We start from the raw sequence: 22,512 nt of genomic DNA on the forward strand, positions 1-22,512 counted from the left end.
GTCCTTAAAAGCATCATCAATGGCACAGGAATGCCGAGTCAGTTAATAGAGATCTGCCAGCTTGGGCGCCGGGCATCAGGACAAAGTGAGTAAACATTCTCGGCCAGATCGGCAGAACTGCGCGTGGCGTAGCGTAGGGCGCAGAAGCTGCGGAAAAGTGCCGAGTAGATGTGATGCTCCGTCGCCGACGGCTCGACAAGAACCTCTGATCAGAACCACTCATCTGCAACCTTGGCGCCCTGTTCCAAGTGAATACATGGTTGGGCGGCCCTGCTTACATACAACGAATGTGAGGTACTCCGTACTGCTCAAATCCTTTCCGCATGAAACCGAACTGAAGAGAGGGCATACCGACTCCGGCGACTCCGGCGCTAGTCCTTGGGAAAAAGGGAACCACATGATATAGCTGTTCTACTCGTCAACGCTTGCTTAACGCCGAATTTGATAACCCTCGGAGCAGAATCCTAGAAAGTGGAGATGCAACTAGGTTCGCTGTCCTGCGCCTCGGCCCTTGCCTCAAGCTCTCTATATACTCTGTTCCAAAGTCCGGACCGTCTCGAAGCACAGACTTTGCTCCCTGACACGGCTCGGGTTCTCCACGCAATCCCGTCGGCGATAGTAGCATGATGGCACCAACGACTGAGCGACCGCCTCGTCCCGAGCAGCGACGACGCAATCGCAGGCCGAAAGCTTGCCGTCTTTGTCGGACAAGAAAAGTGCGCTGTGACTATCGGCAGCCTTGCGGTACATGCGTGCTGCGTCATCATCCGCTACTTTGCAGCTACGACAGGGCACCGGTCACCATCCAAGAGCGATCGTGCCGTGCCGCTGAGTCTCCACCGGACCGAAGTATGTCTAGGGGCTCTCGCTCTGCGCGTAGTCCTGCCTTGCAGACCCAGCGGCAGAGCGGCGTTGATGGGGCTACAAGTCCGTCTGATACTTCGCCTAAGGACCTGCTCGCCATTCTCAACCACATGGCCGCTGACGCAACGGCGAGCTGCGAGACGGACGCGGTCACTGGCCAAATGACTTTTGTCGGCCGCCGCGCTCACGCTACTCTCTTCCGCACACTTCTGTCGTGCCTCCCCGAGCAAACACTTCCTCCTTCCGCCTCAGTCGAGGCCGTCTTTGGCTTGACCAATCGTACAATCTCGCAGCCTTTTGTGTCGCTCTGGAACACCACCGCCCGCGTCACCGTCGGAGACATTCTTCGCTCCTTGCCCTCAGCTGAGACTTGTCTGCGGTATTACCGCTCCTACCAGCAAATCTGTCATCCGTTTTTCCCTGTAATTCATGACATCGGAGCCTTCGAGCGCAACCTTTGCGTGGTGCTCGAGCGGCTCGATGCAGAAGCCGATGATCCGTCATCATCTGCAACACAGCTGGCCGCTCACTTGCCACGTGCTGAGCTGGTAGGGTATGCCTTACTATTTGCAGTCCTCGCGTCAGGGTGCCAGAGCTGTCTTGTTGCCGAAGGCGATCACCAGCTCGCTCTGTACTCCCGCGTGTTCGTGGCCTGCTCGTTCGAATGTTTAAGCCTCGCCAACCAGTACGTCAATCCCTCTTCCGAGACGATCCAGGCCATCTTGATTCTCGCGAGTGTTAATTGCAACGATGGCAATCCCGGCGTCGCCATGAGCATGCTCGGCATGGCCGCCCAGCAAGCACAGGGTTTGGGCATGCACACAAGGTGCGAGTGCACCTGCAGCTCACCCACCTGCGAGTGTCTCGAAATGGTGCAGCCTCTTTGGAGAGCCATTCTGATACTGGACAGTAAATTGTCAGTGACGTATGATCGAGTTCCGACAACTTCCCTTTGTGACAGCCACAACCGCCTACATTCCCTTGTCTGCGCCTCACGCCTGGAGTTCTGGGATTGCTTGTTCAACTTGCACTGCCTACAAATCCAATGGCAATCGCTTGGAGGTGATGACACTCGGGCATCGATTCAAGGAGATGTTATGGAGTCGTACTTGGAGCATACCGCTCAACTGGGGCAAATTGCCCGCAGCGTCAAATCATCGTTGTGTCGTCCCAATTCTGTGCAGGCGACACTCGAGCAACTTGTCTTCACCGTGCACCTTGATTTCTTTGAAGGTACACTACATCTTCAAGCTGCTGTAGCAATGATGCGTTTGCCCGAGAAGCGACTGCGCCACTTTCATGACATGATTTCGAAGTTTTGTTCGGTGATCAGCGCCTATCTCAAGCTTCGGCGGCTTTCACCCATCGCAAAATTAGCGTGGGAGATCTCTCGCGCTTTCAAGTCGTCCGCAATACTGCTTGCGGCATTTGAGGTCATTCTACGTGTCAATTTGTCCGGGCGCTTACTCCATCAATTGACAGAATTGCTGTCTGCTAGCTCGAGTCTTCGTAAATGGAGAGATGACCCGGTACCATCGTCTTGCCACGCGGGCGTTGAGACTCTGTGTCGCTTACTCCGATTGCAATCCTGTGTGCCTGTCGCAGTGGCTGAAGGAGCGAAATGAGACACACCAACGGCATGCTCCATGTGGTCCGCCGAGCCCGAAAGCAGAAGGGCACCGATGACTTGGACGAGAAATTGGGTTTCTCTTCGATATAAGAGTACAGAAAGCGATTGCCCCAGTCGAAAAACTTCAAAGAACTCTGCTCGTTCTGATATCTGCGACAGCGTCCTTCGTGTCCTCACCACCGCTATTCGCACGGCGTCCAGATTCGTGCTTGCACTTTTCTCAAACCACTGTTCATGCATACTAGCAACGGGCAGCGAAAACTCAGCTTCTGGCTATACAGTATTGAAGGGCATCATAATGGTCATTGACGGCTTCAAAATTTCCCTAACGTGTCTCGGCTTTCATTGGTCAGTCATTGGTTGCACAACGATGTTCTCCCACTCTCTTGTTCGAGACCATTTACATTACCAACCTAAGCCCTGGACCAGCGCTTGATGTTGCAGTAGAATTGATTCGACTCGCGTAGAAAGTTGTACAGAGTGCCAACATGTCAAAGCCACCTCGCCTCATCTGATCCTGGCATACACGACCCGCTTTCGAAATCAAACACAACTTCTCGTTCCCCCCCTTTACTCTCCACGGAAACTATTCGCCTCCAGTCAAGATACTCTGCTTCTTCTTCCGCGAGACCCCATCGGATGATGCCTGTCGTGAATCTTGCTCGGTCCCAAAGTTGACCCGGTCCAGTGCCATTGGATTTCTTAATGGTTTCCAATACCATTGGAGCCATCTCAAAAAATCCGGTATCGTGTCTTGGAAGAAATTCTGAGTGCAAAGCTCGTAGTGACGCCAGTGTTTGTTTGTCGTGGAATCCGACTTCCCGGACAAGCCAATTATTAAATGTGTTCAGCGCAATGTCGACGTTGTAGGAGCCGCCTTCCAACGCCCTCCGAGAAAGAGCTTGCATGATTGCGATTCCACCCGCTAGTCCAGTTCTGCAAGGCGTATGATCAGATCTTTGCCCACAAAAATATCACTCTCCAACTTACTGGGAGTCAGAGTTGGGGAACAGCGGCATGACTGGTTCATCAAGTCCCAGGAACTTCCCCTGTTCCCAAGACGCCCCCGTGACCTAGTGGTCAGTCAGCTTAGAGACTCAAGAGAGGATCAGCCTCGCAACTCACACAGTCGCTAATCGGTTGATATCCAGCTCGACCACTCCATTCACCTTTCCAGCCGTAGCAATTTTCCCTACAGTAGATGATCCCCTTCCCGCGTCGCCGCGCGAGCTCATGAGCCCAGTTCCTGCCGAGTCCCAGTCTTTCGAAGACACCGGGCCTGTAACTGTTGACAACAACGTCAGCTTCTTTAAGGAGGTCATCGAGTTGGCGCTTTCCCGCGGAAGTCTTGAGATTGATATTAGCATCTCGTTTGCCGAGTTGGCCGTCTGCGATGAAAGGTAGAGCGTCCGGTTGGGTATCTGTTGATACACGTAAGACGTCTGCCCCCATTAAGGCTAAAACTCGTGTCACGGTTGGACCGGCAATCACTTTAGTCAGGTCGAGCACTCTGATGCCTGCTAATGGTCGGCCACACTTCTGGCTTTGGGGCCAAGGTGTGGGTGATAGCTGCTCTTGACATTTGTAGATCTTATAGAGAGGCTCTTCAATGTTCAATCTGCCGTGCGACGTTGCCGCGTACTCATCGACAGTCCTGCAAGTCGCACCTGGCTGCAGCCATCTCTCGTTAGCCTCGACCTCGAGGGACATACTGTCTCTTTTGGCTACGACGGCTCTATAGATATCTTTGATCGCCTCGACGTGCTCATTGCCTTGTAGGTCAGGGCGATGCTCTGGTAAGTCTAACATGTGAAGTGTAGGTGTCGCGTTGAGGCTTCCGTGCAGGTGAAAGTATCGATTGTCCATTGTCTTGTAGCTGGAAACTGTCAACAGTGTGTTCGCTTGGCCGTCATCTGTGTGTCTTACATGTTTGATACCAGGTTTCTGTACGTCTCGCGATTGCGCCCTCTGTCAAGATGAATGGCTCTTGGTGCCACTTGGCTCTCGGTAAAGACTTTTCCGTTGATCTGGAACAAGAAGACCGAGCAGAGCATTAATGTCGCAGAGTACACGTCCACTACAATTCTCTTTGGCTCTCCAGCATTGTAGCGTTCCCGGCAGATAGCACTTGCGAATAGGCCGATACAAGCCCACATGGCAGAAGCGGACTCGGACATTTTCATTGGTGTTGGCAGAAATGTACTAACGTTCGGCGTGAAGATGACGGACGATGCATATTCGGTCACTGCCGCTGGCATCTCCAAGTGTGCGTTCTTGGTCAAGAGGATCGTTAGGATTTTTTTCGCGTCTGACGGTATCGAAGAACGCGAATCCTCAGGTGAGATCGTCTTGCGAAGGCCATCGCTCTCGAAGTGAGACTTCCCATCCATTTCCGTCAGAGGTTGTGAAACTGAAATTCGAATTTGGTATTGATAGGTTGTGTTTTAGCAAAGCCGGTACAGCAGGAATGTTGCAATTCTGTCAAACAGCACGTTTAGATGGAGCTTTGCTGGTTTACACGTTTGAACGTTTGGCAAGAACATCCTCAGCCCAACATGATATGAAATCCTTGATTGACGCTTCGTTAAGCCACGCTTTTCTCCGATGACTTCGGAGCTTGCTGCAGGCAGCGATTGTCTGATATGCCGCTTGGCTCAAGCAGTCGGGTGGATAACAAATACCTCGCAAGCCTGTGACCTCGGCACTGTATCCCAAAGACGCCTGAAGATGCCGACTAGGTATAGCCTGGAGAATCCGCTGGAAACGGAACATTACAAACACCGCGCTGCGATGCCGTCTGCAAAGCCCAAGACCTGTGCGTCTGTTGGCCTCGGTAGGGCATCTTCCTGTTTTGATAGGTGTGACATTGCTGGCAGAATTTCGCCGGCCAACACCAGACAGTCCTTCTAGCTATTGTTGCTTGAGCGACCTGCATCGCCGCTGCGGTGGGTGGCCTGAGTACGGCGGTAATTATCACAAAGCATTACCGTGTAAGTAAAGCGTCAAAATAGAAGCGTTTCCCGAATCATAAGGCTAGCCTTCGGCGTCATTGGCTTTAGAACTATCGCGCTACTAATTGTTAGCTTCTCCCAAGCCTAATCTCCGAGCGCTGGTTTGCGCCAAGTCAGTAGGTTCGGTGCTGTCTTGTCTGGAAGAAAGCCAGACTCACGGAGGATAGTGGCGTAGATTGGGAAGATTTGGAAGCGGGAGCATTCTCCTAGGAAAATGTAGGAGTGACCACACCGCGACCACTTCTCGATATTGCTAGAGCGTGCCCTGATCGACCGACAGGAAACCTCAGCCTTTAGATCCGCAACGCATGGTAAATTGTTGAGTTACGAGCTAGACAAGCAAGTGAACCTATCTATGATTGAGCATCTTGCATGCCTTTGCGCTTGCACCGTCCGCTTTCGTTGTAGGTCGCAACGGTCAATTACTGATTCAAGCAAAACGATATTAATCATAAAATCAAAGCCGCGGTTCACAAGGATCGTGTTGTTGGCGAACGGTCCTTTCAACAGATGGTCGGAGTTAGTATTTATATCGACTCTCATATCAGGAGCTTATGAAATGCCATTTTGACCGAGCTCTGGGTCGGTTCTCGTTTGAAAGCAAGACGCCTATCCCTAAAGCCATGACGGAGAAAATACCAACAAGCACTAGATCTGGGCCATTGCGAGCGGTCTTGCTGGTCGGTGCGATCAGTGAATACGGTTTCGGCCAATTTGTGGTCCAAGAATTGATCAAGTCGAGGCACTCTTTCAATCGAATTGGAGTCTACCATGATCTGAATCGTGACAATGCGGCCAAAACGCCCGTTCTTGACCGAATGAAGCAGGCAGGGATAGAGGTTGTTCATGGGAAAGGATTTGAGAGTCCGGATCCTTTTACGGGTTTCGACTGCATCATGAGTTTCCTTGGAAACTATGGTTTGCATCTGCAACCTTCACTGATCGACTCTGCCATTGCAGCAGGCGTTCGTCATATCTACCCTAGCGAGTATGGTGCGGACATTCTTGTCGGACAGAACTGGACACAAAGATATTATGTCGAGAAAGTCAGGACTCGATGTCACCTGGAGGAACGCGGAAAAGATCTGCCCGAACTTGGATGGACTTACGTGCTCTTTGGTCGGTTGACCGAATGGGCAGTGCTATCACACTTTGGGTTCGACAACCGGGCCGCGCGTGCCCAAATCTATGGAACACCAGATGGAAAGCAAAGTTTGATTAATGCAACAGATGCTGCAGCTTACATCGTCAAGACTCTGCTGGATCCATTGACTTTGACGGACGCAAGAAGGAGAACTTACCGGTTTTCAGAGAGTTCACCAACGTATGCGACACTCTTCAGAACTTTGAAAATAGTGACAGGTAGGGAATACCACGTCGAGTATTTAGATGTTGAAGCTGCGCAGCTCGAAGAACAAGCGGCGAAGCAGAGCGGCGACGTTGATGCAGAACTTTCTGCGAGCCACAAATTGATTCAAGGACGACAAGGAACTTTGCTCCCCATGCCTTGGGATAACGAAAGGTTTCCAAGCGTGACGCCCTCAAGTCTCCAGGATAGTCTGACGGCCGCCTTCGCCTCCCCTAAGCTCCGGAAAGCCTATGGCTTGGATTGATAATGGGGAATGGGCAGCGTAGAACTGAATTCAGAGACACGGACATCTAGGACTTTGTCTATAACCGATAAACGGTACGTGTTGGTCAGTTTGGATATGCCGTAAACGCCTGAGAAGCGGGAAAAGACTGTCAAGGGGAAAATGCTGGAGATTAAGATGTATATCAGATAAAGCTCGCCCATAGCTGCTGATTACGTGCTATGTAGAAAGGGCAAGAAAAGAGGGAGACTTTGGTGTCCTTGTCTCCCACGCCCTTCGCAGTGCTTCGCAAGCTAATGCCAGGCAGTGCATTAGCGTCTATTCAAATACCTGCAATGATGGTAGCTGCTGATGATCCCATCAGCAGCGTCTCGCTAACGGCCGCTATGCTCATGGGACACGACTCCAGAAGGTCTCTGCGTTCACACGCAGTGTTGACCCAGAGGGTAAAAGAACCATGGGTATCATCGCAAAACCAGATACGCTCCCGAAGAGTTCCGGTATGGAGCGATCTTTCCGGAACCTAGCACTGAATAAAAGGGTTGTTTTAGCATATGGTGGCACAGTCTCAAAAACAGAGAACATGATGAGCGCCACTTCCCCCTTTACCAACGTTGCGAGTCTGAAGCAAAGTTCTCTACCAGCCAGATTTAATCCTCTGATCATCAGTGATTTATTTTATCTACAATCGAAACGAAAACCATGGGGATCAATGGCAACCGGGTCTATGTAGACTAATTCTGCTTTAAGAGGGAAAAACCCTTTCTGGGAAAACCCTCGCCTTGCCAATTTGAATCAGCGTGCTTTTCTCCTGAGAGTTGCATACTCTCCTCGTCATCATCTCCCACTCCTAGTCGTATTAGAGCTGCTAGGAAGATTATGGAATGTTCGTCTTAACTACAGCTTTCTCACGTCTAGCCTGGAACACATTGCACCGAGCCAATCTCTATGAGTCTATTTCCACGCCTGGCCTGCACTAGGTGCAAGACGAAGAAGTTGAGATGCAGTCGCAACCTACCAATCTGTAACCGGTGTCGTAACAACCACGCAGAGTGCAGATATGGTGTTCGACAACAAAGGAAACGCCAGCCAAGACGAACCAAACTCGAATTGGACGGCATTCTACAGCGTCTGGATTATCTGGAGCGCAGCGCTGGATCTATCTCGAGAACCTGGTGGAGGCAGCAACACGAAGCATCCTCAATGTCCTTGGTGTCAGTACCCAAGCGACAATATCAGATTCACAAATGCTAAGGCCTCTCAAAGAAGTGCTGGCAGCCCTGAAGGATTCTGAAGCGGTGTCGCAGCACGCAACAGTGCCTATTGAAGGCTTCAGTATGCCTGAAGATATCGCGAGACTCTAGCTCCTAGGTGTGATGCTCACCATCAATATCGGTCACCTGCTAACTCCACCTCGACTGCTTCGACTTATTCTCGGATGAGGATTTCATCGGTCTCGCAGATAAGGCCATCTCATTGATGCAAGAGATTTTAAACTAGCCACATAGTACCGTCGACTGCTCCTTACACATCGCCTATTACCAGCCGTTGCTTCAAGGGTGGAGTGTCACATGACGACGCCAAGGCGCTCTGCACCTGCCATCCACTCATTACCACCCCTCACTTAATCCTCACAACTCTCTCTCTTTTAGCTAGACAACATAGAAGATGACACAGTCATAATACTTGTTACTCTTTGAGAGTGGCTCTTTCACCTATCCTTGCTCTGTCCTATTACATGGAGGGCACAGAGCCATATACCCACAACAATACCAAAAACATAAACTTCAACCCAGTCGGAGTAATGCAACCACCTATCAACGCCCATCGTGGACTGCTGCAGCTCAGTAGATTTACGCGTCACTCTCACAACATGGCGCGTCTCTGCGTTATGACCTCTTGGACATCGTCCAAAAGCTTCTCGGGCACGTCAACAACCCTATCGCGGATATAATCTGCGAAGCCCTTGCCCAACGCATCGAGCAGACGACAACTACTGACTCCGCGACCCAGAGGGCCATATATAACAAAATGAACTGCCCAGATGTTTGGGAACTCCATGCGTTCCATGAAAAAGTCGTCACGCCAGTCGTCCGCCATTAGCTCTTGCAACTTATCCTTCGTCATGAAGGTTTGAAGCCAGGGATAGTGGTCCGCTCGCCGGACAAACAAGCCGAAGTTGATGTTTGCTCCTTTGTCACCGGACCGAGCCAGGCAGATCTCTCCTAATCGAGCTTTTCGAGTGGCTCCGAAAGAGGTGAGGTCGACAGGGGTTGCTGTCTCATAGTTCTCTCGCAATACAAGCTTTTGGTAGCTTGGGGGATGTCCTGCATCTACAGTTTCTGCATCTCCACCGTCGTCGCCCAGGAGCACTACCCCTTCCTTCAACTTGTCCTGGGAATACAAGGCAGGGTAGAATGCAAGGTAGGATCGAGGCAGGGCAGTTCTCGTGTCGAGCGACAGGTGAAAGCCTGAGAAGTGGTGCATGGCAATTTCACTCCACGCTTTCAACAAACCGTATATCGCCATTTCTGTATCAGCTTGTACAAAGGTCCGGCAGTAAGTTGTGCTCGCAAACTGCGTCCGCGGATCTGGCGCAGGCGCGCCAAGGACTTGAAAGTCGAGAATCTGGAATTTGTCCTGCAGCCCTTTCTGACCGAGGGCATGACGCATCTGTGCCTCAAATAGCTTCCACTTCTCTGCTGTTGCATAGCCAGTCGCATTCGTCAAGAGTTGTGCTTCATATCCACCGTGGTAAAAAATCGCCAACTTCGTCGTTGGTGGAGGAGCGCTCCCCGTGACGTTGGATAATCTCACTCTGTTCTTGCCGACCTGCTCGATTTTGATATCGGTGGTGTTGGCTGCAACGTCTGAATTGAGGTATATGCCACCTTGGAGTTCATACAAGAACTGGCATTTGACATTGTCCTCGTTTACCAGGCCTCGAGTATTCTCGTGCTTGGTGATCACCGAAGTCCCATCATCAGCAATCTCAGCAATCCCGTAAGAGAGGTCCACGAAGGTTTCCAAAGGGTACTCGTCGAACCCGGAGAAGTTGGACCCAGTCGCGTACGCGGAGCATTCGATTAAGTGTCCTGCGACCAAGGAGCCCGCCAACCTGTCAAAGTCGGCGTCGGACCATCTGTGCCAGTACCAGGCAGCGCCGATTACAGGGCTCGCATCTGCCACCCGCCCACAGATGATGACATCTGCTCCAAGCTCGAGTCCTTTGACAATCCCCCTCGCTCCTAGGTACGCATTGGCACTTACGATTGGCTTGCCCTTGGTGTCGAGCAACGCGGTTGCATTTCTTGCCAAGGATATCTTGTCGTTCTCACCATCCAAGTGCAGAGGCAATTTGCCCGTCTCCTCCAGCTCCGTCTTTACCTCCTGCAGCAAGTCATCTCCATAGACATATGCAAATTTCAAGTCAAGTCGGTACTCCTTTGCGAATTTGTGCGCCTTTTGTGCCAGTCCTCTTGGGTTGAGGGCTCCACCATTAATGATAATCTTGATGTTCTGGTCCTTAATGACCCCCAGCGTCTGCTCCAGCCCGTCCCAGGCTGTTGGCTCCCAACCGTCGTGCTGGCCAAGAGCAAGCTTCTCCGCGTTCTCAGCTAAGTTCATCTATCGTGTTGAGCAGATCAGCGAATGCCCTCAGATCATTCTCACAGCTGACCATTTCCCACGGAAGCAGCACAGGACAGCAAGCACTCAATACTAACCTCAGCAAGGTAGTCCCCAGTGATAAAGTCAACGGGTCCAAGTGTCGCCTGGCGGTGCATCTGGTATCCAGGATCTCCCCGCGCCCCAGAACAATTCGCGATACGGCATGGTCGTGTTGACCGAGTGGAAGCGGTTCCTACATCCCCCATCGTGCACTATTTCCGATTGGTGGAATTCAACAAATGAGGCTAACTAGGATACGTCGGGGTAGATCAAATTCTGCCACTCTGGCGACGACGTGATCTCTCGACTAGGATTGCGAGAAAATTGCTAGTTGCCCTGGCTGAGAAGACTCGGTGGGTTCGTGAAGAGGTTCCTCATCCGTCAATATAGCCAAAATCGAGTGCCAAAACCAGGTTCGAGTTCTTCCACAGCAATAACCGCAAAAGTCCCGAGGCATCAAGCATCCATGACTCCTGCAGATCTCCTCAGGGCGGTCGTTGAGATTACCGAGGGCAGACGCACGCTCTACCCCACACCTTGAGCATGAGGAGAAAGGATCTCCCACCGTTCGGCTCTGCGCCTGTGTCAAAGTAGTAAAAGATTGCTGGCACCATTAACGTGTACTCCCTAGCTTTGCTCTTTCAGGCAGAGCCTTGGATTTTGCTAATTATGGAAGAGGCGCAAGCAAGAAAAGTCCTCTGACAGGCACAATATTCAAGAGGCGTTCTCACTGTCCTACATATTATCCAGAGGTTTCTTTCTTGCCGATAACGAACGCCACGAGCCTCCGCTTTCGATTGCACACAATTGAAGAACCTGAGACAACACCATGAAGCCTTCAACTGCTTTGTCAAGGCTGAAGGCTACGTCAATCCCTCAATTTGAGCCCGACGACCGTCCTTGATATCTTTCATTCTCCACTTGAATCTTGATGCACTGGCTAGCCACCTCGTCGACCATTTCCTCCAAACCCTCTTCTAGCGAGCCCTCGGATAGTTTACGGGAGACTCTCCTCCGACAAAAACTAAAGCATCGTAGATAAAGGCGCCGAACAGAGCGCCACACACTGGTCCTGCAATTGCGACTTTGAGCCAGTACATGTCTTCGAATAGTGAGTGGGATGGACTCGAATAACCTAGGATTTTCATCGCGACGCGTGGCCCAAAATCTCTAGCTGGGTTTAAGGCCAAGCCTGTGTTATGTCCCAACACCTGGCCGAGAAGGGCCACAAGAAGTCCAATGATAAATGCCAACATCCCCGCACCTGGAGGTGAATTTCGATCATCTCCCAATGCAAGGACAGACACAGTGAGAATTGTTGCACCTAATAATTCCGTGCAAAACGCCCGTCCTGTTGTCACCCATGGCGCTCGAGGATATGTGATGAAATTTTGCAGTGTAAGGGTTCTTTCTAGGCTTTTGGAGTCTTCGCTTTGAGGGTCTAGACCTTCTGCCTTAACTAAGGCGTCCAGACCAGGCTGGAACAGTTTGAAGGTTATCATGGTAGCGAGGAATGCACCTGAAATGTGTGCTATGATAAAGGATGACACTTGTCGAAGTGGAAAACCTCGAAAGATGCACAACATAATCGATATTGCAGGGTTGAAATGGCCTCCCGAGGCGCCGGCGGCTATGTATATAGCAATCATTGTTGCCAGACCCCAAGCCCAATCAGCAGAGTAACTCACACTAGCGGTCCCTCTAGACACTGTTATTGACAAGTTTGCACTGAAGCCAAGAATATACTGAATGGTGATCTGGAGGACACGGAGAAAGTTAGTATGCTCCAGAAACATTTATCACGCCATCTTTCACGTACCCCTAACAGCTCCGCGAGAGGCTCTCGAAACCGATACCGCCAGACCGACCACCCTGTGTGGAAATTCTGAATCTCCCGAAGTCCCGGTTTGTACGAAAACAAGGGGACTGCGCCTTGGTATGCGTTTTCAAGATATCCCTCTTCCCTGGCTTGATTGACGTTTGCCATTGCTTCCCTGAGCTGGGGTAGATCGAGCTCTGAGGGCTGGCGCTGTGGTTGGGGCTGCTCCTCATCTTCTTCAAAAATCGTCTCTCCAGCACGATGAGGATGGTTTGGCCCTTCTAATGTTGCACTCGAGCTTTTCGTCGTTCTTGATAAGGGTGAGAAGGCCGCTGACGGCTCGTACTGCCGTCGATAGCTTTCAAACAAACGGATCTCTCTGTCGCGTCGGATGTTATCCAGCTGTGGATGTATTATGTGGGTCCGAAGCGTAGGATCTATTCTTGCTGATGCAACACCCTCAGAGAACGCAGCTTGACTGATACCGTCCCTCCTCTGTTGCATTTCTTGGAGTTCCTCATTTGACGGCACCATCCCGGACCTTAGGATATGCGGAAGAGGTTTCCCTAAGCCCCAGATGGGGCGGGAGTTTGCGGGCTGATCGTAGGCAGGATTCAGTTGTGCATATCCCGGCTCGACGTAAGGTTGGTTGGCAGCCAAAGCGTTCTCCAGCGTCGGACCTGCAAAGGTAAATCTGCGTGAAGCAGTATCGGAGTTCCGACCAGATGCTGATGCGATGGCAACTGATCTCTTTGTCGGATCAAGAGAAACCCCTCTCCAAGATCGTGACGGATCTGGGCTTGGGCTAAGATGTGCACTGCCGAGTCGCGGACGAGTGCTGGAAAGGGAAGGGTTGGCGGCGGAGTTCCCAAATTGCCTGGGTGGTGGGGATGTTGACGGGTTCAGCTGAGCAGACTCTCGAGATAAGAGCCTTGTAGCCTCTTGAGAACCAGGGATTGTAACCGGCGCTGTTGCTGGCTGCTGAAATCTTGGAAATCGTGCGTCAAATCGATCAGGAGAACTGCTATGGATTCTTTGCACCTCATTCTGCGAAGCAAGGTTGCCCAGCTCTTGACCTTGTGAGTTATGTCTGGAAGATTCACTTCTCGAAGTGGGCAGCTGGCTTCTGTGTGCATTTATGTTTGTGGCCTTCTCGGCACCTCCACTTTCGCTCATGTTGATGGTCACTTTTGGGATCACTCGATACTGCTGTCAAGCGATCATCATAGGATAGGAGCAAGCACTGCAAGCTGAGGGCGGAGGGTGTGTCCGCGACCGAGAACCGGCCGCTCGCTGCTGCTGCAGTTGTTCGGCGTTCGTTACGAGTCAGAAGGGTTCGCGTCTGAAGTGAATGGCAATTGTGAAGTTGCGGCTACCTAGGTATCTCGATCGATGGCAGAGGAAGAATTTCAGGTTCTTGTCCGCCACCGTGTCTTTCCTAGTGATACCATGAAGGGTCGATCGGATGTGGTACCGAGTCGTACTTGCTGAACGGTTACGCTATGACGGAAGGAAATCAGGCGCTGGAATAGCTCTATGATCTATTCTCATCCAAGAAAGGCGACTATTCAAAGATGCTGGAATACAAGTGTGAAGAGTTATTCAACATCCTCCTGAGGAGGTCTAGGTGGCAAGTGATAATTATGATCGTCCCGTGAATCGTGATTGCTTATCCCTGGATGCGCTTTCCGTCAGACAGTGGATCAGCGTCGACGCGCCTCAGCACTTTCCGTCGCTATTGTCGGTTCGATCACTCCTTTCATTTGGACGGGATCACGGCATCTATCAAAGCAAGAACATCCCTCAAATTGAATCACCAACGGGGACGAAGCCGACGCAGTTGCGAGTGTGGTGGACGCCCGTGCGAGGGCTTTCCTGATCGAGACAGGCACATTCTCATATGCAAGTCATCACTTCATCTCGAGGATAGCGATATGGACGGATCACGTCTGTAGAGATTGCAAAAAATCCTGCCAAAGTGTTGAGTTTTCTCTGATGCCAATATCATACAGCTTCAGATGATCTCGAAAACTGAGCCGGACTCTTCATTTCCCTGCCGCTACCCAGATCCGCGGCTAACATGGCTTCACAGTGGTTGAACGAGAGAATGCAGGCGAGTGAGATTGACGTTGTAAGTATAAACCAATGTTCTGCTCGAGTACCGAGGTTGAGCGGACGGAACATCTGCCGCGTCACTGGCTTATGGTCATGGCTTATCCATCCCCATCGAAGGAAGATCCTGGGCGACAGTTACCGCGCTCACCCTTTGACGTCGCCTGATGTCAGCACTCCTCAGGTATCCGTCAAGTCCGCCTTAATGGTGATGCAGAGAGGCTTTACCATCGGTGTATAAGAGATAGGTACTCCCTTCCACTCTCGAGGGCGAACAGACTCGTCATCAACTCAGTTTGCAACAGAGAAAGCTGACCAGACTCCAACTATACACTATGGACGGCAAAACCTTGCTCGATAACATCCCCGAAGGTCTTCCCGAAGACGTGCCAATCGTGATGCTGAACCTGCTCCAATGGAATGAGAACGCGAACTATCCTCAGGACAGTTCCCATCCGCCTTGTACAGGACGAGAAGCATACTTGCAACGATACGTGCCAACATTTAGGCCTATTGCCGAGAAATGGGGTGGCTCCACCGTGGTATACATAGGCAAACCTGCAGCAACACTAGTTGGACCCGACGAGAAGAAGTTTGATGTTGTGGCGCTGGTCAAATATCCAAACATAGGTGTCTTTCGCCGGATCGTCGGCAGCGATGAATACAAAACGAATGCCGCACCGCACCGCATTGCCGCCTTGAAGGAATGGCGACTCGTTGTGACGATTGAGAACCAGGTCTGAATAGACGTATCGCACCATTATACCTGAGTGCGAGCGCTGTCTCGTGGATGGGGAGTCGCCCTCCCCATCTCACAGAAGAGAAGTCGTGCGGCCACATAGAGGTGGGGTTTGATGTCTCAGTTGGTGAACATGTTCAGCCAGAGAGTTCTTGGGTTCGATGCAGCTTGAAAATCTCGGACATAGCCAGTTGGTTCTCAAATGGATATATACATTTGTGGACTTCGTCTAGAGAATGACCAAGTAGTGCAGTTCGCGCTAGAAAGCATTGTTCGGAAACTCTTCAACGGCCTATTACGATAGGATCACTGTGACTTGGAACAGCTGACATTGACCAAAAGTACAGATTTCATAGTGAACGTATTGTGAAGCAACAGGCTTGGTTTTTATTGGATTAGCAAAAATTGGGATTTGACGACCAGGGCCGGCATGCATCACAAAGGACAAGATCGTACATAAAAGGGATGCAATTCCAGTACTGTCGGTATCGGGGCCAGCTCTGTTTATCTCTCCGCTGCCCGAGGTTCTGTGATGGGAAGGGAACATGATCATTCCTAAGACGGTCCGAGGGACTCGTCAGACTGTATAGTATCCTAAGTACGTACTAGACTAGCGCCTGGGCGCTCCAGGTCCGCTTCGGATAGCGTGCGAATAGCTCTCGGAGCTAGTTCGGATGCGTCGAAGCGACATAGTAGACCACGGTCTTTACAATCGCTTGGCATCGAAAATCACAGCTCCAGTTAACTAGTTGGTTATGCACATTGGTCAGACGTTCGCCTACGCGCGAAGTGATGATATCAGAGGCTACAGATAGCGCGGACTGATACAAATACCCGAACCCACACTAACCCTCCTTCGTATCCAGCCTGCGACCAAACGCCAGTATACACCTAGTTTGAAACCAAATTGGAAAGTGTTTAAGAGCGAGATGGGATTGATTGGCGGCTCAGGTAAGGGGTGTCGGATCTCCATGTACCTAGGTCTCCAATGGTTCCATCTCAGAAGGGATATATATAAGAGCTCTGGATCAGGTTATTCTGCTCGCTTCATGTCGACTTCCGTACATACATAGTCTCGTGAAAAAAAGAAAAGCCACCTGAAAATTGCCAACTATCTATTTTATGCCACCGTCTGAACCCCAGATCACTCCGCTTGAGCCTCCCGCTTGATCTAAACACCATGGTCAAACTCACTATTGCCCGCTCCGCGAATTCGTCAGTCGTGCAAAGTCAGCCACTTGTTGCTGTCTTTTCTGGAGGGACCAATGGAATAGGCTTAACCACGTTAAAGGCGCTCGCAGCCAGCCATTCGACCACTGGCAAAGGCCTTAGGGTCTACATCATAGGTCGAAACCAGAAGGCGACAGAAAAGATCATTGCCGACTGCCTGTCCTTATGCCCTCAAGGCGATTTTCGATTCGTCCGGACCAGCGACCTTGCTCTGTTGAAAGAGGTTGACAGGGTATGTGAAGAAATCACCAAAGCAGAGCGGGCTTGTGCAGCAAATGGAGATAAGCCAAGGGTCGACATGCTGTTCATGAGTCAGGGCGAACTATCACTCGAGCCGTATACCAGAAATGCCGAGGGTCTGGAATTCCGTGTTTCGCTTCTCTACTATTCGCGGATGAAGATCATCCTCAACTTGCTGCCGCTGCTTCTGGAATCCAATCTCCCGGCTCATGTCGTCTCAGTATTTGCGGCGGGCAAGGAAGGAGAGCTCCCCCTTGATGACCTCTCCATGAGGGACCCGAAGCATCGGGGGCTTGTGTCCACCAGAAGCACCGTCACGTATATGACGACCTTCTTCTTCGAGTGGCTGGCCTCCCAGCATGCAGGGAAGCTCAGCTTGGTTCATGTCTTCCCTGGTCTGATCCTGACTGATAGTGTCAGGAGCATGCCACTCTGGGCCAGAACGCTTTGGTGGATTCTCCGGCCAGCACTCAGTCTCTTTTGTACATCCGTGGAAGAATGTGGGGAAAGAATTCTCTTCCTCGCAAATCCCGCTCGATTCCCAGCTGGATCGACCCAAGGTGAAACTGGTGTTTCAACGCCTGGCAGCAATTCAACGCCGGTGCAAGGATTGGCACCAGCAATGGGCACCGATCTGAAGAGAGGTAGCGGTGCTTATGGGGTGAATCTTGATGGCGAGACTATGTCAGAATCTCAAATCCATAAATCCTACGACCGACATCGGGCGAATGATGTTGGCGGTAAAGTTGTCGCTCACACTGTGAAAGCATTTGAAGAAATCAAGGCTGGGAGGGCATTCAAGGATTAGCGGCATACGCCAATCCCTGATGTCTTGGGTGAATACTTTGAGGCTATCCTCTAGTTTTGCTGCTGATACCGTATGCTTTGTGCCACCCCCCCTCGCTTCCAAAAGCGACCTAATAATAACACTTTGAATATTTCAAATCACAGGTACGAAAATAGGAATCTCCCATGTGAAGTTGGTGTACTAGGACAGTAGAGCGGGTGAATGACCTTAGTCTCAACGAGAGTCAATTGGGCAGCAGCTCATTCCACGCGTGTACATGGTACTTCGTTTCTCATTGAAGTAAGCAGTATGGGACTGAGGGTTGGTAGTTGAGGCCCTTATTTGGCTACAACGGCCCTCTTGGTGAGAATAGCTGAATTCTCGTTTAGCCGGTTCCAGTCATGCGCATCAAAGCATGCCTGTCTGCTCATTTGCACCGCATGGCTTGTGCGGCTTCTCATCTCGTGCTCGAAGTCGTCAATGGTCGAGCCCAAAGGCTTGCATTCTTGATATACCGATTTCAATGCTTGGCAGAGATTGAATGCATCAAGCATTCCATGATTTGCAGCCTCTCCACGATACATGGTCATTGCGTGTGCGGCATCTCCCATCAATGTCACTTTCCCCCCATGGTTGTCCCACGGTAGACACGGCCAATCCGCCAGTTTTATTTCCAGCACTTCGGCATCGTCTGGAATAGCCTCAACGGCGGTCTTCAGCGTTGGCGCAAATCCGTTGGCCCTTCTTTTCATATCTAATAGTCTCTCATGGTTGTCGACTTTCACCTCATCCTCCTGGCTTTTGACTGGCCACGACAGATTAATCTGAACCCGGTAGCGTTCTTCGTCCGTTCCAGCAGTGCCGTTGACTTCGGGAACTTCCAGCATGCTGACCCACATAAAACAAGAGGTTTCAGGGTGGCAACCTTGAAATAGTAAAGGGTCCAAAGATCTTAGTGGCTTGATTTGTTCCGGCGTCATGTTGATCCCTGAACCTACAAATCGGATGGGAAGCTGCCGATTGCGATAATCTTGAGGTGACAAAAACCTCCTTACCGCCGAGTTGCTGCCTTCGGCACCTATAAGGAGAGCCCCAGAGTAAGCGGAACCATCTTCAAAGACAGCTTGGACCCCAGACCCCTCGCTATCGACCTTTACGTCGACCAATCGCTTCGACCATTGGACATGCTCTTCCACGTCTTTCAAGAGCACTGCCCGCAATTTCTCACGGTTCACCCGCCTCCGTGTCGAAGGTGGTATCCGAAATTTCGTAGAACAGTCAGATAGATTGATGAAGAGGAAGTTGCCATTATCACTGCGTCCAACTGCAGGATCAACTTGTACGGCATCCACTTCCTTCAGTACTTCCGGTCCGAGCATTTCTTTCAGGTACGGCAATGCCCAATGGATGGTGATGGCCCATCCTTGCCCTCTAGCAGAGACATTTTCATCCCGCTCAAAGATCTGAAAAGGAATTCCAGCCTAGCACCCCGTCAGCGGACTATTCAGAACGAAATATCAGGCTAGGTAGATCTTACCGCTTTCAGGCCATGCGCCAGAGTGAGGCCAACAACGCCAGCACCAACAATTATAACGTCCTGGTTGCCCATCTGCTGCTGCTGAGAGGTATTCAGCTTCAGGTCACTGGCTTGATCATACACCCGCAAGGAAGGAGTTTGCGGGGGGGTTATGCCTTTGTACTTGATGTGGGATATCTTTCAAAGAGAGCCTGAAGAAGGCGCGAGTGACACAATCAATGTGCGTTACGGATAGTGATATCGATGCCCTGTCCGATAATTGTCATACAACCCCTCCTGGACTTCGATTGCATCACGAGTCGTGACCTTAGTATCCTATCCCTATACGACGGGAACCTACCGAGCTGACTGTGGGATGTGGTCGGAGATCAGCGGGGAAACGCCACCATCAGCGGCGGAATCGTCTAAACGAGAACTAGCCCAGGGAGCCGAGTAGCTGGACGCTAATGCAGCCGTCTCTTGAGCCTCGAGTCGACCGTCGGAGCTCTCCATCGTCATCAACTTTTAGCACCGATCACTGTTCACAACCCGGTCTGCCTGCCGCTGCGACGGTCCGCGTGGTGACAATCCTGAAACAATGCATCTTGTTCTACTCGGGCCTATTAGATCATATGCCTGAGGGAGCATATCTGCTCTCAGATATGAGTGTTCAGACAACTGTTGAGCTGATAAGGACCGCCCACCACTGCGTCCCATCTGACTGTCGATGCCAACAATTCTTCGTCTAGATCTCTAACGTGCTACATCTTTTCAATTCAATACAATGCCGTCTGCAGTTGCGCAGCCAAATGGCCATCATGAGGCGCTGAATCCGATCCATCCTGACATGTTGGACCGCCTCGACCCTGTCTTCGTTGAGCTTTACAACGAGAATGTCGCAAATACCCCAAACAAACCAATCGATCTAGCATTTCTCCGGTCCAAGTACTCGGTCCTCTATTCATATGGAACAGGTCCCGCCCCAGACGTGGCGCGCATATATGATTCTACAATTCCCATAAGTGAGAAAATCGAGCTCGATGTAAGAGTGTACGAGCCATCATCTACGGGGCCATGGCCTGTTCATATCGACTTCCATGGCGGTGGGTGGGGTCTTGGAGATCTCGATACAGAGGCACATATATGCAAGCACATCTGTCACGAAGCACAGGTCGCTGTGATTGATGTCGCATATCGACTTGTCCCTGAAAATCCATTTCCGACCGGGATTGAAGATTCATTCGCCGCAGTTCAATATGTTTTCAAGAATGGGGCACAGAAATTCAACATCATTCCCAGCAGTATATCTCTTGGTGGCGTTTCCGCTGGAGCAAACATAGCTCTGGTGTGCGCCCACTGGGCAAGGGATGCACAGATTCCGCTGAGATTAATTGCGACCGGTACTCCCACAATTGACGATCTCTCCAAATATTCAAGTGCGGGCGAGTCACCATTCAAATCAATGCATGAGAACGAGTTTGCCCCAACACTAAACTGGGCAAGATTAGCTTGGTTCGACAAACTGAAGTGGAATTCCCTGTCCAAGGATCCCGCGGTCGAGAAGCAGCAAAGAGAACGAATTGGCTGGGTCAAAAACCTGCTAGATGCTCCAAACTGCAAAGATCTGGCAAAGACAGTCATATATACCGCTGGCGCAGATCCGCTGAGAGACGAGGGCGAGGCTTACGCAATGAAGCTAGTCGAAAATGGAGTCGAGGTCGTCATGAAAAGGTTTCCGGGGGTGCCACACCCCTTTATGCACATGACGAAATCTCTATGGCAAGCGAAGCAGTTCGTTGAGATGACAAGTAGAGAAATCAGGCATGCTCATCATGTAGAGGCGTTGTAGAGCATACTTCTAATTAGGGGGGTTATCAGAGCAGTCGTTTAAATGATTAATTGTAATTCCAGCGCTTCAATTCAGTTTATGCTTTCCATTTATACTAATGGTGCTCAGGTGCTGACGACGTGACCGATCTGTCGTGTACCTAGCCAGGCTCTCCAGGGCCGTCCAGCCCAGTTGCATATTTGTTACCAGATCCGGCAGTAAAGACATACGGCAATCTCTGCAACTCGTAACAATGTCAAGCGTCGTGTCTGGCCAGCCGCTGACATCTCCGTATGGCCGATCCAAGATTGTTGTAGATGAAGAACGAAATGCTCATGGCCAAAATTGGATTGCTGTCTCGAGGGTGTGTGCTCTGGGGCATGCTACTGGACGTCGACTTGAACAGCAATTCTCAAAGTGCTTCTTCAATCTGCCCTTCATTCGGGCAGAAAGAATGGTCTGTCTAGCCATGTTCAGTCCGGAGGTCGACAAATTGCCTGACTCCCTCGAACTAAATGATAGCGGATGGGACCTTCAATTCGCGACACGGACTGGATCGAATTAAAGTGTCAATCAGAAGAATAGACCATGGGAAACTAGTAGGTTGACTGTCCTGTGGATTAGGCTATACGACGATTCACCTCGCAAACCATCTAGGGGCTCACCGATGTATTTATAGATCCACGAGGCTCAGGATTTGTCACTTATGCAGCCTCACATCAACCACTCTCCCATCATTAGCACCAATGATCACCACACTCGTAAGCACTTCCCCGTTCATCTAGACACGAACCACAGAGTCGGCTTCTTGGTCATACTAGCTTTGCTTGTTTGCTCACTGGAACTGAAGACTCGGAGAATGGGTCTTAAACAGGATAGTCGTCTAGGCAGCTATGCATCGAAACGAGCAGCATTTCCAGTTCCCCGGGCTTCAACAGGCTGGTGTTCAGCCTTGCCTTCTGCAACTGTGCAACCCAAGCAATGTGGGGGGAGGCCACATCGCTGCTTTATCGCCTTGCCCAAGGAGGACTAGCATCTCCTGCACACGGATCTGCGAGGAGTCGAGGACTCACCTCGGCAGGCAAGTCGCTAAGATAAACCTTGTTTACACGATGCCGTCTCCCCCAACCTCTGAGCTGGCCTCCGACGTGCCGTGTACATTGGTGATATCTAGACCCCATCTAATATGTTATCCTTTGAGAACCGTTCCAAACTACTATTGATTGAATATTTCGTGGCCACATAAAACGATGAGTCAGCGTACTGTATGCCTTCGGTGTGCCAGGATCAAGCAAGCATGTGATGGAGGCTCGCCATGCGCTCGTTGCCGACGTCTCGATCTCCAATGCGAGCCTAAAGACAACGCTTCGCTATCTGCAGACGGCGCGCCACCCATACTAAAACGTGCCAAGATAACCAGAACTCATACGGGCTGTTTGACCTGCAAGAAGCGGCGGAGGAAGTGCGATGAAGCA

General features: G+C 51.0%; 10 protein-coding genes across 10 annotated transcripts; 6 read left to right on the top strand and 4 right to left on the bottom strand.

The window, feature by feature from the left end:
• Nucleotides 1–974: 974 nt before the first annotated feature.
• A1O9_11138 (uncharacterized protein) lies at nucleotides 975–2,489 on the top strand (the record flags this gene model as incomplete). The annotated part of the gene is made up of 1 exon (XM_013399857.1): nucleotides 975–2,489. One exon carries the CDS (start codon nucleotides 975–977, stop codon nucleotides 2,487–2,489), a length of 1,515 nt encoding a protein of 504 aa, XP_013255311.1.
• A 496-nt stretch (nucleotides 2,490–2,985) lies between these two features.
• On the bottom strand, nucleotides 2,986–4,884 carry A1O9_11139 (uncharacterized protein; the record flags this gene model as incomplete). The annotated part of the gene is made up of 4 exons (XM_013399858.1): nucleotides 2,986–3,430; nucleotides 3,485–3,567; nucleotides 3,620–4,370; nucleotides 4,421–4,884. 4 exons carry the CDS (start codon nucleotides 4,882–4,884, stop codon nucleotides 2,986–2,988), a joined length of 1,743 nt encoding a protein of 580 aa, XP_013255312.1.
• Nucleotides 4,885–6,128: 1,244 nt separating this feature from the next.
• On the top strand, nucleotides 6,129–7,118 carry A1O9_11140 (uncharacterized protein; the record flags this gene model as incomplete). The annotated part of the gene is made up of 1 exon (XM_013399859.1): nucleotides 6,129–7,118. The coding sequence occupies one exon, from the start codon at nucleotides 6,129–6,131 to the stop codon at nucleotides 7,116–7,118; it is 990 nt and encodes a 329-aa protein (XP_013255313.1).
• A 1,845-nt stretch (nucleotides 7,119–8,963) lies between these two features.
• A1O9_11141 (uncharacterized protein) lies at nucleotides 8,964–10,972 on the bottom strand (the record flags this gene model as incomplete). The annotated part of the gene is made up of 2 exons (XM_013399860.1): nucleotides 8,964–10,724; nucleotides 10,823–10,972. 2 exons carry the CDS (start codon nucleotides 10,970–10,972, stop codon nucleotides 8,964–8,966), a joined length of 1,911 nt encoding a protein of 636 aa, XP_013255314.1.
• Nucleotides 10,973–11,743: 771 nt separating this feature from the next.
• Nucleotides 11,744–13,761, bottom strand: A1O9_11142 (uncharacterized protein; the record flags this gene model as incomplete). The annotated part of the gene is made up of 2 exons (XM_013399861.1): nucleotides 11,744–12,523; nucleotides 12,586–13,761. 2 exons carry the CDS (start codon nucleotides 13,759–13,761, stop codon nucleotides 11,744–11,746), a joined length of 1,956 nt encoding a protein of 651 aa, XP_013255315.1.
• Nucleotides 13,762–15,032: 1,271 nt separating this feature from the next.
• Nucleotides 15,033–15,440, top strand: A1O9_11143 (uncharacterized protein; the record flags this gene model as incomplete). The annotated part of the gene is made up of 1 exon (XM_013399862.1): nucleotides 15,033–15,440. The coding sequence occupies one exon, from the start codon at nucleotides 15,033–15,035 to the stop codon at nucleotides 15,438–15,440; it is 408 nt and encodes a 135-aa protein (XP_013255316.1).
• Nucleotides 15,441–16,616: 1,176 nt separating this feature from the next.
• On the top strand, nucleotides 16,617–17,714 carry A1O9_11144 (uncharacterized protein; the record flags this gene model as incomplete). Its single annotated transcript, XM_013399863.1, has 1 exon — nucleotides 16,617–17,714. The coding sequence occupies one exon, from the start codon at nucleotides 16,617–16,619 to the stop codon at nucleotides 17,712–17,714; it is 1,098 nt and encodes a 365-aa protein (XP_013255317.1).
• Nucleotides 17,715–18,031: 317 nt separating this feature from the next.
• Nucleotides 18,032–19,302, bottom strand: A1O9_11145 (uncharacterized protein; the record flags this gene model as incomplete). The annotated part of the gene is made up of 2 exons (XM_013399864.1): nucleotides 18,032–19,156; nucleotides 19,231–19,302. The coding sequence occupies 2 exons, from the start codon at nucleotides 19,300–19,302 to the stop codon at nucleotides 18,032–18,034; spliced, it is 1,197 nt and encodes a 398-aa protein (XP_013255318.1).
• A 691-nt stretch (nucleotides 19,303–19,993) lies between these two features.
• A1O9_11146 (uncharacterized protein) lies at nucleotides 19,994–21,058 on the top strand (the record flags this gene model as incomplete). The annotated part of the gene is made up of 1 exon (XM_013399865.1): nucleotides 19,994–21,058. One exon carries the CDS (start codon nucleotides 19,994–19,996, stop codon nucleotides 21,056–21,058), a length of 1,065 nt encoding a protein of 354 aa, XP_013255319.1.
• A 232-nt stretch (nucleotides 21,059–21,290) lies between these two features.
• A1O9_11147 (uncharacterized protein) lies at nucleotides 21,291–21,602 on the top strand (the record flags this gene model as incomplete). The annotated part of the gene is made up of 1 exon (XM_013399866.1): nucleotides 21,291–21,602. One exon carries the CDS (start codon nucleotides 21,291–21,293, stop codon nucleotides 21,600–21,602), a length of 312 nt encoding a protein of 103 aa, XP_013255320.1.
• Nucleotides 21,603–22,512: the final 910 nt, after the last annotated feature.

Source organism: Exophiala aquamarina (assembly GCF_000709125.1).
Source record: "Exophiala aquamarina CBS 119918 chromosome Unknown aczIA-supercont1.16, whole genome shotgun sequence".
NCBI lineage: Eukaryota > Fungi > Ascomycota > Eurotiomycetes > Chaetothyriales > Herpotrichiellaceae > Exophiala > Exophiala aquamarina.